The 12,876-nt window shown below is 48.7% G+C and overlaps 1 protein-coding gene across 3 annotated transcripts in view; it reads right to left on the bottom strand.

Annotated features, from left to right (window-relative positions):
• The window catches only part of GAB2 (GRB2 associated binding protein 2), a 101,734-nt gene that overhangs the window by 26,702 nt on the left and 62,156 nt on the right, over positions 1–12,876 (bottom strand). For all 3 annotated transcript variants that reach the window (XR_009968589.1, XM_062639159.1, XM_062639158.1), the window contains exon 2: positions 7,912–8,212. Coding sequence is in view for 2 of the 3 variants with exons in the window: in XM_062639158.1 (XP_062495142.1) it covers positions 7,912–8,212 (301 nt within the window). In the remaining variant the exon portion in view is untranslated. The remainder of the gene's footprint in view (positions 1–7,911; positions 8,213–12,876) is intronic.

The raw sequence follows: 12,876 nt of genomic DNA on the forward strand, positions 1-12,876 counted from the left end.
AAATTCCTCAGCGCCCATTAAACTAATGGGGCTGACCTTACATGCACAGGGGCTTATGGCGATAAAAGCCAATTAAAAACCCAAGAATTACTTGAAATGGGCTTCTGATTCTGGGTACCTGGCCTAGGAGACAGCCCTGAGCCATATGAACGCAGCTTGCCAGCCTCTGCTGGGAAACCTGGGCTGCAAAGGCTGGGCAATGCTTTTTGCTCTAAAAATGTCCCCAAACCTCTTGAACTTCACATTTCTCCCTTCTCTCCCAGCTCAAATCCCAACCCCAGCACAGCAGACTCAGTGGGACTTTGGCCAGGAAAGGGCAGGTTTTTCCCTAAAGGCCCCAGTGCTCCAGTTCCATATTTATCTCCAGTCGGATACCCTTGTGCTGGGCTCCTGCTGGGAAACAGTCAAGAACTGGAGAATTTGGCTGTGGGTCTTTTTTGACAGTTGAGCATAAATTTTCTCTCTTGCTGGTTGATGGGTTTATTATTTGCAGCCACACAGGAGCATTCTTTGTCTGGAAACCTGGTGCTCCCACAAATGGCTGCATCCTCTGCATGTTCCCATCAATACTGGGCTAAAGGGGGCTCAGCTAATGCATATCTCCCAGGGGTCTATATTGGATAGCAGAGTTACGGGTTTGCAAACACAAGTCCCACTTCTACAAAGTGTCCACAGCCACAATAAAACCTCTAAATAATGAAATCTTAGTACGTCCTAATTTTCCAAATCCAGCATTGCAAACTTCAGATATTCAATTGCACCAGACCAGCTAAAGCCAAAAGCTTGGTTTTCTAACTGTGTAGATACCTTAAGACCTTTTCTTTAGCCTAAAACGCTCTACATCCTTGCTTCAATCCTTTTCTTGGCACTCAGATGGGCTAGAAATCTGCTCATGGTATGGAATCATACAACGGTTTGGGCTGGAAAGGACCTTAAGATCATCCAGTTCCAACCCCCAGTAAGGACATTATTAAGGACACAACTATGACAGCAGTGCAGTGTTGACTCTGGTCCTGCAATGCATCTGGTAACACAATATGATGAAGAGCTGAGTTCAGCAAGAAGAATAAGGTGTAAGAGGATAGGAGAGGTTCATCCTCATCTGCTTTAAACAAAATGATGACAAATGACACCATTTAAAGATCCAGATAGCTCAAAGGTCTTAACCGATGGGTGGGATTCACCTCAGCAGAGGTTTAGGAGTCTACAAAGTGGATGTGTCCACCTGAGCTCATCAGTCCTGGTTCCTTGGAAAGCCAAGGGAAAGAAATGAGCTCTTTCAGAGTGCAAATGATTTGCCTCATTTTAGACATCTTTACCCATCTTCTTCCCCAAAATGGACAGCTTATAACCATCAGCACATGTCTCACTCTCAGTGGTATTGGTTCCTGGGGAATCACAGCAAGGAGACCCTGACTGATTGGTAGAGATCAGCAATGATCTCCCTCCGTTTCTGTCTTCTAGGAAGCAAATCCCAGATTATCTGTGGCTCTCTGCTCTTCACCAGACTCAATAGCACCTCACCTAGCTTATGTCCGAAGGGAAAGAGGAAAAAAAGTAGGGGGAAAGGCAGCAGGCTCTGAACTGCTCTCAAGCTGCTCCTTTGTGCCAAGACCACTCCATCTCCGGTATTGTTTACACTGAAATAAAAGCTGAACAGTGTCAGATCTTAAAATAGCTTGCTGTTTGTGGAGCAGGAAAACCAGGGTCAGGGAAGTTTGGAATGAATTTAAAGGGACAGGATCACTAAGGGATGAGCTGGGATTCAGGCAAGGAGGTGTTCACATGCACCTGAAGTTCAACCAACCATAAGCCTGGTGCAAAGTGAGCTGGGGTTGCAGGTTCTTCCCTATTCATCTCAGTGAGGCTGGGATCAACCCAACTGGATCAAGCCTGGGGATGAGGTGTGACATCTACATTTGTCCCCCCAGAGTGAATCTAAAGCCATAGCTCTTCCTCTTGTTAGGAAAACTCAACATGGTAGAGATGGATGGGTGGGATGGATCCAAATGCCCTTGAGATGTGCAACCAGTGGGATTAGATGTGACATATGATGCTTTAAAAGAATGAGCTTCATGACGCTGAGTGCAGAAAGCATTGATGAGAATACCAAGGAAAAGGCCACATCTGTATGTATGGTAGGATGCTGGGTGAGAGGAAAGGGCTCAAGGCTCAAGGACTCCACATTGCTGTCCCACTGCAGGCCACCTCCAAGTCCCAAATGGTGCAAGGGACATTGGGCAGGTGGATGGCACATGGGAAGGTGGGATACATAGAGGTAACCCAACCAGACCTGCCCTATTCACCCATGGATCAAACTCAACTCAACTGTAATCTTGCTTGTTGCTTATTATAGAGTGTCGTACTGTCTGTTAGGGGCCAGACTGGCCGCCGAGTGAGCTGGTATCCAAGTACAACCCATACCAGTGCTTAAAGATGAAGTCAAGACCAATAGACTTGTGTCAATAGAAGCTGAAGAGTCAAAAGAGTCAAGTCCTGTCCCACCTTGAGGGCGGAAAGCTCCACAAGAGACTGCTTGTTCGGCTGCCCTTAGGTGGCACTGCTGCCTGCAGGCGTGGAAACAGAGCGCATCAGGACTCGGGTGCTTTCAGGGACACAAGGATACCTCCACCTCTCTCTTTGCCCCTATTTCTCAGCCCTTATTCCTCATGCCCCAGCACATTCCCTGGCACAGTGCTGGGCTTGTAACTTCCTTGAGCAGGGAAGGAAGGAGGCGTGTGCCAGACACAATAGCAAGGAAGTACCTGGTCTTGTGGCAGTCATTAATTAGTGTTTCCCCTCTGCTTCAGTTCTGCCTGGCCACGGGACAGACATCAGCAGTAGAAATAGAGGGGCTGCCCCACAGCCATCACCTTCCATGGGATCACCAGTGCCTCGCTCCTGCATGTTGGGATGGTGAACACTGGGGATTCAGGGGTATCTTTGTGCCAGCCCATCTTGAGCTCCCTTTGCTCAGCAAACACCCATGTAAACCTGGCTGCAAGGAACTGATGGGGTGGGAGGCATCACTGGTCTGATGCTGGGACCAACACATTGTGGGCGGAGAAGAAGGAAGGAGCAAGAGCAGCTATATGGGCTCATAGCAAAGACTTGCAGGGAGCAGGATGGGGAGCAACCAGACAGCAAACTATATGAGAACCCCAGCCAAAGCAAATCAAGTGGGTACTAAAGCAGTGTATTTGCGTCATGGGCTGGAAGGGGCACCCAATAGAGGGTCTGGGGAGCATCAAGCCAAGGAGAGCTTCAGTGGGGACCATGCACATGGGGTGTAGGAGCTCCCATCAACATGAGTGCAGAGTGATTGCTGCCTGGAGGCTGATCTCACAATCTCTGCTGGAGTGAGTGTGGCTGAGCTGAAGGAGGGAGGAGAGATACTCAGCTCTCCATTAAACATTAATGCTCAGCCCTGACTTGCATGCGGCGAGACGGTAAAAGCCTGGAGACTGCTGGGGATTGATCCCAGCCGTGATGTGAAATGCCAGCACCGAGCCTTGGAGATGGAGCAGGGAATGAGCCAGAGGCTGGGATTGCCCCATTGCAGCCCCCTGGCAGAAAGCAGAGAAATAAATTAATGACGTGCCAGATAAATAAAATAAATTAAAATAAAATAAAGTAAAATAAAATTAAAAATGAAATGAAATAAAATAAAATAAAGTAAAATAGAAGACACATGCCTGTGCTAGGTGTGGGAGGCCACCATTGCCATTCACAGCCCATAAGGGCAGGAGCCCAGCACCATCCTTTTCCCATGCCCTGCTCACCATCTTCGAGCCTTCAGCTCAGAGCAAGGACATTTACTCACCCTCAAGTATTCCCTTCCCTGTTTCCACGGCTAGGTTACACCTCTAGCACAGAGGCATTAATGCAGTGCATGAATAAGCTCTTAACACTTCTTGAGTGTTTGCTCAATACCCATGCATCCAAGCCCTTAGAGATCCACTGCTCCATGAGGAAGTGGAAGGGGAGCTCCAGGGACCACAGTAAATGGGGATAGAGTTAGTAAAGGTATTGACCCCCCCGAAATAACCTGTGCATGGTTCCCTGCAAGGATGTGCTTGCTGCAAGGACACACATTGCTTCACACTTCTACACTGCCATAGCTGTGCCTCTGTCCTACCAGGAATGGGACAAGGAAGGGTTTTGTCGGAAGCATCCGCTCCAGAAGGAGTTAATGGCACAGGAGATGTGTTTAGTTGGATTTGGGTTGGTTTTTTTTTAACTCCAACAAACAAAGCACATGAGAAAATCCAGTTCACAGCTGAGCCCTGGCTGCTTGCCCACTAGGGCAGAGAAAATGCAGATGGTCTGAAATACCCACGTGCCTGCTTTTCTCCCATAGCCTGTGGCTCGGGGTCCCCAGCAGGTCTCCCCTCATTGTATCTGAGTCAGACAAGGTGGCAGTAGTGCAAATCACAGTGGAAACGCAGTGCTGAGCCGGGAGGAAACCTACTTCCCTTGTGCACCATCAGCTTCCTTGGACCTGGGATGCTGCGAGGCTCTGCTTGCTCAAGTCCAGTAATTAGCTCTCAAAGTAAATAGGTGTTAACAGAAACAAAGAAAGAGCCGCAGCCTGGGTAAACACTTTGGAGTCAGTTTAATTTCCCTTCTCCTGGCAGATGCAATCGTGCTGCTGTGCAATTGTTTTCAGGTTAGGGCAGGGAATGAAGCCCTGATGGGTTTGCAGAGTGGCTGCTCCTACTGGTGGCTGCAGTACTGGGGCCATCACTTCACTGACATTGAGGTTCCTGAGGCTGAATCGAGCTTCCTATGGACAAACCAGATGTGTAACACAGCCGTGATCAGCTAAACCAGCAACTAGCCATAGCACAATGTTAGCTCACCCTAAACTCCAGCCTGTTTCTTAATCCTAAAGAGTTCGCCAGTCTAGACAGGACATGAAGAGATAATGTGAAAACCAAGCGACATACTATTTACACACTCCCATTGAGCTGCAAAAAGAAAGAAGCATCAAAGGGTATAAATCTGTTTGGTCTTCTAGGTTTTTTGTCTTATGGGAGTGAGGGCAGCATTGTCCTGTGCCACTGCAGATGGTTTGCAGCCAGTTTACATCACCGTATGCAGCTGCTTTTGGATTGCCCATTTGCTTACTAAATCATGCTAAAAAGCAAGCAAACCCCCTTATTTTCCCTACCATCATGGGGAGGTGGTGAAAGAGGCTTTTACTCCAACCCCATAAACTGATCAGCTTTTCCTCCACCACCAGTGGGTTAAAAGCAAACTCATGACTGGTGACTGGGGCTCAGCTGATGTGGGGTAACCCTTCAAGCAGGAGGCCAGGTTGGATGGGGCTTGGAGCAAGCTGCTCTAGTGGAAGGTGTCCCTGCCTGTGGCAGGGGCTTGGAACTGGATGGGCTTTAAGGTCCCTTCCAACCACAGTATGATTGTGTGTGATGGCTGCGGTAAACAATGACGACGGAGTGTTTCCCTGTCCAGGATGAAAATACATCCCAGCCAGGAACAGCCTGGCTTTGGGGCTGGACCCAGCAAGGCTTTTGGGTCAGTGTAAAGGAATTGCACACCCAGGAATGAGTGCAATCAGAAGAATGTGCAGAGCAGTTTCCCTGGCAGTCCCCGATCTCGTTCCGCCACGCTGCCTGTCTGCTGGGAGAGGGAGGTTTAGTTAATTAACTGCTGCAATTAGCATGGAGCTATTCCTGCCCCTGATGGTTCCCTTTTCCTCCCCTTTTTGGTGCATCCAATTACTGACTCATTCATTCTCCAAGGCAGGAGCCACAACAAGTCACAGAGAGGCTTGAGGATGAGGGAGTGAAGGTCTAAGAAAGAAATACCAGCTGTCCCAACAAGCTCTATCGCTACCCAGGAACTGCCTTAATCTCATGCAGGCTCCTCATCACTGTATCATACAGAATGGTTTGGGTTGGAAGGGACCTTAAAGCTCATTCAGTTCCAACCCTCTGCCATGGACACCCTCCACTAGAGCAGGTTGCTCCAAGTCCTGTCCAACCTGGCCTTGAACACTGCCAGGGATGGGGCATCCTCTTCTATCCATCAACATATGGCTTCGAGGAGGTGATGAAGACGGAGCAATTACAAGTCCTGCTACTACTGTTTTATTTCCCCCTCCAGCTGACCCATCATGGAGGACGGGTGATGGGCTTAAATACACCCAGATGGACAAGACTCCCAATACTCATCACACTGCAACAACCCCTCCACTTCCCTGCCCAGCCTCGGGCCGTAGGTCCTTCAAACGATCATTACCTACTTTGGGAAAGCAATGATTTATTGCCATTCCTTAGCAGGGATGGTGAAGGAAAGGTGAGTGTGGGGTCACTGCTTTAGCAAGCACCAAAGCGAAGCACCAGCTCTGAATAATTCATGCTCCTTCTTTTCTGCAGCATCTGGACACATCTGCTGCATTTGCTCTTGCAGGCTGTTTCCCACCTTACTCAGAGCATCTCTCTCTGGCAGCTGGGTACTGTTTCAAGTGGGTACTTTCCCTACAGCATTAACGCACTGTGATTTTGTTACAAATAGGGATTTTTGTTCCTCTTTTGCTGATGTCACTCCTTGATCCTGCAGGGAATAGCGCTCGGATCTCTGCAGCCTGATGAGCCCTGTGTGCCCTTCGGGACAGATGTACTTGCAAACGGGAGATTGTTTTTCCTTGTGCTGCCCAGATTTCTATTTCACTGAAGTCCCATATCGATCCCGCTGCTGCTGGGCTGAGAGCTCATTTTACTAAATGGGAAGGAAAAAAAAACCCAGTTCCCCACAGCTGAAAATGGAAAATCCTGCAACAAAACAGCTCCTAAAAAAAAGGGGCCTGAATGATTTCACTGAACCTGCTGACACTGGAATGGGATGTGATTTATTTAGCCTGACCTTTCCCTGAAAGACTGTGCTAGTGGCATTAGCAAGGATCCTCTCTACCACTTGCACACCCATTGCCAAGGTGACATCCCGTTTCCTGCGTCAGCCAGTGAAGATCACATCCGTGCTGCTACGATGCTTTGTTTGCTGTCCTGCCTGACAAGCTCTTGGCAGGGTTACAGCTCTTGGCAGCTGCTCCACAAGGGACCAAAACAGATTCAAGCTGGACGTTATCATAGGGAGTTTCACGTAGACAGAGCTCAGGGCTGGAGTAGCCTGGATGAGGCTGGACCATGATGAGATGAAGCAAAGATGCCTGGAGGTGCTACTAAGTGTAATGGGATTGGAAGGTGACTGCATCCTGTGCTCATCCCCATCCCATCTCACTATGGTGAGCCCTTGTGGTTCTGTGGAACCAGAAGCATCTCACTAATGGTTACTGCAGAGGCTTGACAAAGCACAATCGAGTTTGGATGGTGGAGCATGACCAGTAGAACAGGTCCCACCATGGAACACAACCACCCTGTGTTCTCTTCTCCCAGCATTTTCACAGTGAGCCCCAGGAGGAGATGGGGATTCAGGCGGGAAGGACGTGTCTGTCCTTCAGTGAAAGCCTGCCAGCAGTGGGGACACCCATGGTGGGGAATGACATGGTCCTTATAAAGCTTCTCACCCACTCCACCAAGGGACTGAAACCTCTGAATGAGGAGGGATGTCACTGCTGGTTCCCATCACTCCAAAAAGGGACTTTGGTGATGGATGAGGACCAAGGGTGCAGCTAAAAAAGTCCCCACATCCTACCAGCTTCTATAAGAGACTCAAATCTACAGTTACATGAAAAATTAAGTGGCCAAAGTCTGCTCTGCTTCAGATGTCAAAGGCAGGAAAGCCTCATGGAGGTTTCCCATGTGTCCATCTCTTTCCCATTCCATCCCTCCCAGCCCTCCCATAGGTCTGATCTGAAAGAGGAGCTGTGCCCCATTGGGAGGACAGGACAGGAGATGCTCTTGGCCATGGACATGACTTTCACAGTACCTGTGTTCTCCTCGGACTGGTTGAAGCCACAGATCTGGCAGATGCTGCGAACCCACTTGTTCATGTCATCCTCCGTCTCAGCCACCAGGTAGAAGGTTCTGTCGCTGGTCTTGATGTCGAAGATGTAGCTGTCTTGCAGCTCCTTCTTGTTGAAGGTCAGGCCTGCGTCCACTTGTTCACAGAAGTTGAGGTTGATGACACGCAAGGGTTTCTTGGAGTGGTCATTTTTGTAGTACTCCAGGACATCAGGGTCGCCACTCATCCGACCGCTGCGCAGGACGAACCAGCGCTTCTTCCATGCCTGGAACCAAGAAGAGAGGAATCATGAACCCCATCACTCAAGTCATGAGGGTCAAGAAACCACTGCCATGCACGGGAGGACACACAGACATGACCCCTCTCTGCCTTGGTTGCTTTGGGATGCTGCTCAGGACATCCCTGTAAGAGATGCGCGGGCTCAGATCATCAGTTCAATACCCAAATCCCACTGGTTATCAGGGAGAATTAAATACCAGAATATCATTGTAGCTTAAGATGACTCCAAGATGACGAACCAGCACTGCTTCCGTGACTGAAACCAAGAACAGAGGAAGCATGAACCCCATCACTCAAGTCATGAGGACCAAGAAACCACTGCCATGTACAGGGTGACACATGGACATGACACCTCTCCGCCTTTGATGCTCTGGGATGCTGCTCAGGAAATCCCTGCAAGAGGTGCACAGAATCACCTCATCAGTTCAATACCCAAATCCCAGTGGTTATCAGGGAGAATTAAATACCAAAATATCATTGTAGCTTAAGATGCTAAGCTTAAGACTCATTAAGCTTAAGACTCCAAGAGCTGCTTGTTTTGAGGCTTAGAGCAACCTTGCTCCTACCTTACAGTTGCACTCCCAGGACTTAAATACCCTTTCACCTCAATGTAAGATAATCTGTGGGGTGGCATTACTGGCAATGCTGAAATGCCTTCCAGCAGCTTGGAGGAGCTCAGGTGCTTCAGACCTGAGTATCCTACCCTCCAGAGAAACCCCTGAGAGCACCGCAGGGCAAGTCTGCAGATACCAACCACACCAATTCCATCTCTGTTTAAATGCCAGGATAGAAAAGGCTAATAAAACCAACGAGGATCTGGTTTGTATGTTTTAAATATCAGGAATAATGCCAGAGAGACCCATGGAGAATCCAAGCTTCATTTGTTTTTCAGCATCTTCTGCTCCCCAGCACGTAGGAAACCCCTTAGCAAAGGAAAAGGTTATCAGTGATTCTTCACAGCACTGCTGACAGCAGCCCCATGCCAAACTGACCAGGGAAAGACCTCAGGGGCTTATGGTGTTTGAAGCAATACTCCAAGATAAATGTCAGCCATCAGCCCTGGCATTGGGAGCTACAGCCCCTCTGCTCTCACCGATGCCAAATGCAGTTGGGAGCCCACAGGAGGGGGAAGAGACAATGATAATGTGCTAAATACTGCCACTTATGTTATATGGAAAATCGTGCAGGTGTAATTCCCTATTCCATGGGATGGAGGGTTTTTTGGGGGGATGGGTGCTGCACTAGCACCCTGGTGCCCATAGGAGGGATGTGCAGGATGAGGGACCACATTGAGCTGCTCCCCATCTGCTTTGCAGAGGGCTGAGCTCCCATGGTGTGTAGAAGGGAAAGACTATGTTTAAGTGTAGATGAGTTGTTCACGCTGCCTTGGAGGGCAGTGAAGGTGCTAGAGGTTCGCAAACAACATGGGTTGGATACAGCGGACATCGATGGGATATTGCCAGCACTCCTGCATTGACCAACACAGACCTCAGTTTGCACCAAATGATGTCAAGGAAGAGGATGTAATCCCTACCATCCTGCATCACTTGTGGACATTTGGTTTTTTTTAATGAGATTTACCATATTACTTTTTGTTAAAATCACCAGCTTTGGGGTTAATATGATTATGAGAGGTTGGAGCATGAGGACGCCTATGATGTGCCTAAGAAAGAAGAACCAACAGCCACAGACATCATTAGTAACCCAAGAAAGGAAGCAAGGTGAGTGGTGTGCTGGGACCTCAATGATGCTCCCTGGGAGGTGACCACAGCCCTGTGATGCTTTGCATATTGGTGATGGGCATGTGCCAGTTGCACCAGGATCCCACGGATCTGGGGGATTTGCTGCTGAAATAAGCCTAAGAAACAACTACAATGCTTTCTCTGAAGGGTTCACTTTGCACCATACTTCTCAAAGGCTTAAAACCAGCTTTTGTTGGTGCCTTTGAGATTTGTAACCAAATTAGTTTTGCACTAATTCTCAAACTGGTCCCCAGTGCCAGGAAAGCAACTTCAGTGCAATCTTCCAAAAGCAGCAGAGCATCAAATTGCTTAGCAAGAGGATGTGCAAAGCTGGCAGGCTTTGGTTTCATCCACGAGACGCTCACCCACTCCTCATTGAAACAGCTGCTTCTAGATGAAATGAAATGCACATGGGAGACCTGCGTCCATCAGGGAGGGGAAAACCAATTTCACCAGGCAACAGCAATGGTTTGCTGGCCCATTTAGAAATGGACCATTGAAATCATTGGGAAACAAACTCCTGGACATTTTTTCTAGCTCTAGGTGGAAAACGTCCCATTAACTTCTTCTTAATACCGAGACATTTCTTTGCAGCCACTTGGCAGGGCTAAGACATGGGCACACGTCAATGAGGGGGTCTGAAAGAAGATCAAGGTGTGAAACCACACGGACCACCACCTGAATGAAGACATCCAACACCAGTTCTTGCTACCTAGCTTGTTGCTTTCCAGCTATTCAGAGCCAACCCTTGCAGCATCTCTTCATGGCACGGAAGTTGTGTTAAAAACCCCATAAAATACGGAAATTGGACATCAGAATTTAGAGCTTCCACGGAAAAAACAGGAGGAAATGCTGCAAGCAAGGCCGATGATGCTAACATAGCCTCCCATTTTATCGCCAGTGCCAGAGCCACAACTTCTCTAGTGCTTTTTGGTGTGTCTGGTAGCAATGGAAAGCCCCACACATTCACTATTTGGCAGAGCAAACAGTATAACACACATAGTCTGGTAGCATTGGGTAAGCCCTAGCATAAGCTGCTAGCAAAAGACCTGCTTTTGCCAGGACAATATTTCTTGGGATGCTTCAGGAGTTGGAATATCACTTGAAGAAGGGACCATCGGATGGGGAAACAGCCTCATCAACATAGGATGACCACCCTGTCCACCTCTGCCATGTGCCTTCCTCTGAAACAGCTTCTGACATAGAAAACCAGCTCATGGCAGCAGCATTTGGACTGCCTGTCCAGAACAGGAAGCACAGCTGAATGCATCTCCCTCCACATGTTCCACAGAAGGATCAGCCATTCCTTCCTCTTAAGATCAGCTTCTGAGCCAGAGGAATAAGCACTGACCATTAGAAGAGAATGGACAGAAATAATACAGAAATAGCCAGGAACCTTCCTATTTTTATGGAGATTTCCCCCATTCCTTTGAACTTCTGAGCTCAGCAAGTGTATTTCAGTTCTTTCCTGTGGATTTACTATGTTTCCATTAGGAAAAAAGACTCAGCTTGTGTTTGCCAGGCTGGGGCTGCTCTTGGAGCACCTTATGGCACTAACAGGGCTTGCTTCAATATGTAATGATACGTGGCAAAGGATACACAGCCAGCAGCATGTGGTCCATCCTCCTGGGACACCTATTTCCTATTCAAAGCTATGAACGTCATCCAAATCTTCTATGTTTAGGCTTCCTTAGAGTATCACCTTCCTGCAAGAGAGTGATTTAAAGGACTACCAGCCACCAGCTGCCACAGCAGCAGGGTGCATAGGGTATATGTACATGGCAATCACAGCCCACGCCAAAGCACAGGAGGATGTGACTCCACGTGGACCTACACACTCTGTAGTAGGTCTCTGTTTCCAAGACCACCTTCTCCCATCACAGGGCTGTGGCGGCCAACACGCATCTCCCTCTCCACCTGGGTTCTCCTTCTCTCCTCATTTCTGTTCCTTCCTGGCTCCTTTGAAGCCCCTGTTGCTGTCAGCTCCTGCCAAAACACTCTGCCTCACCGACACGTGGTGTGAGCCAAGGGCTGTGTTTGTTTAACAGCTTTACAACGTGGAGAGGCCAACAACTTAACAGCCATAAAATGGTGCCTTTGCTGCCCAGCTTTCCAGCTGTGTGGTCCTCTGCCTGCGTCAGGTGCCTTCAGAGCTGAATTACAGCTGCTGAAGGCCCTTAATAGCATTGAGAAATATTTTGACACTCGGTAAGAACTTCTTTTAAGGGCTTGTTTGTTAAGCAAATGCCCGTGGTGCTGCCAGTGCAATGAAAATGCTCCCTGAGTGCCCAGAACCGCAACTGCTCGATCGCTTCCCAGCTCAACAGTGCCGTGGCAAGCTAAAGTTTACAAAACTGACCCCTTTCCAGCTGGATACTACCTGGAATTGGTTGGTTTATGGGTTGCAGAGTTGGGTTGGCAGAGATGAGGTGGTGCTGCTGGGTTCATTGGTTTAGTGCACTTAGCAGGGATGCTCTGGGGGCTCAGGCAGTGGCTGGGACCTTTAGAATCATAGAATCATGGAATGGTTTGTGTTGGAAGGGACCTTAAAGCTCATCCAGTTCCAACCCCCTGCACGGGCAGGGATGCCTCACACTAGAGCAGGCTGCTCCAAGCCCCTGTGTCCACCCTGGCCTTGAACACTTGCACCCTGATGGAGCAATGCAGTGACAGAGCTTGCGGTGTCCCTGCAGAGGGCTCAGACTGTCCCTTGTCAGACAATCTGGGGACTCCAACTGTGTAATAACCCAAGTGCAATTAAGGACAGGTCAGAGAGCAGCTTTAATAACTATGATTATAGCCAGGGGACATTCGGACAGCATCTTCCCCTCCGCTCCCCTGTTCTGTGCCAAGTGATTGCAGAGACCCAACCTATATATTGTTGCAGAAGAGAAAGAAAAGAGATGAG

The sequence above is a fragment of the Pezoporus occidentalis genome, unplaced genomic scaffold (genome assembly GCF_034315485.1).
Source record: "Pezoporus occidentalis ecotype Australia unplaced genomic scaffold, CSIRO_AGI_Poc_V1 ctg6, whole genome shotgun sequence".
NCBI lineage: Eukaryota > Metazoa > Chordata > Aves > Psittaciformes > Psittacidae > Pezoporus > Pezoporus occidentalis.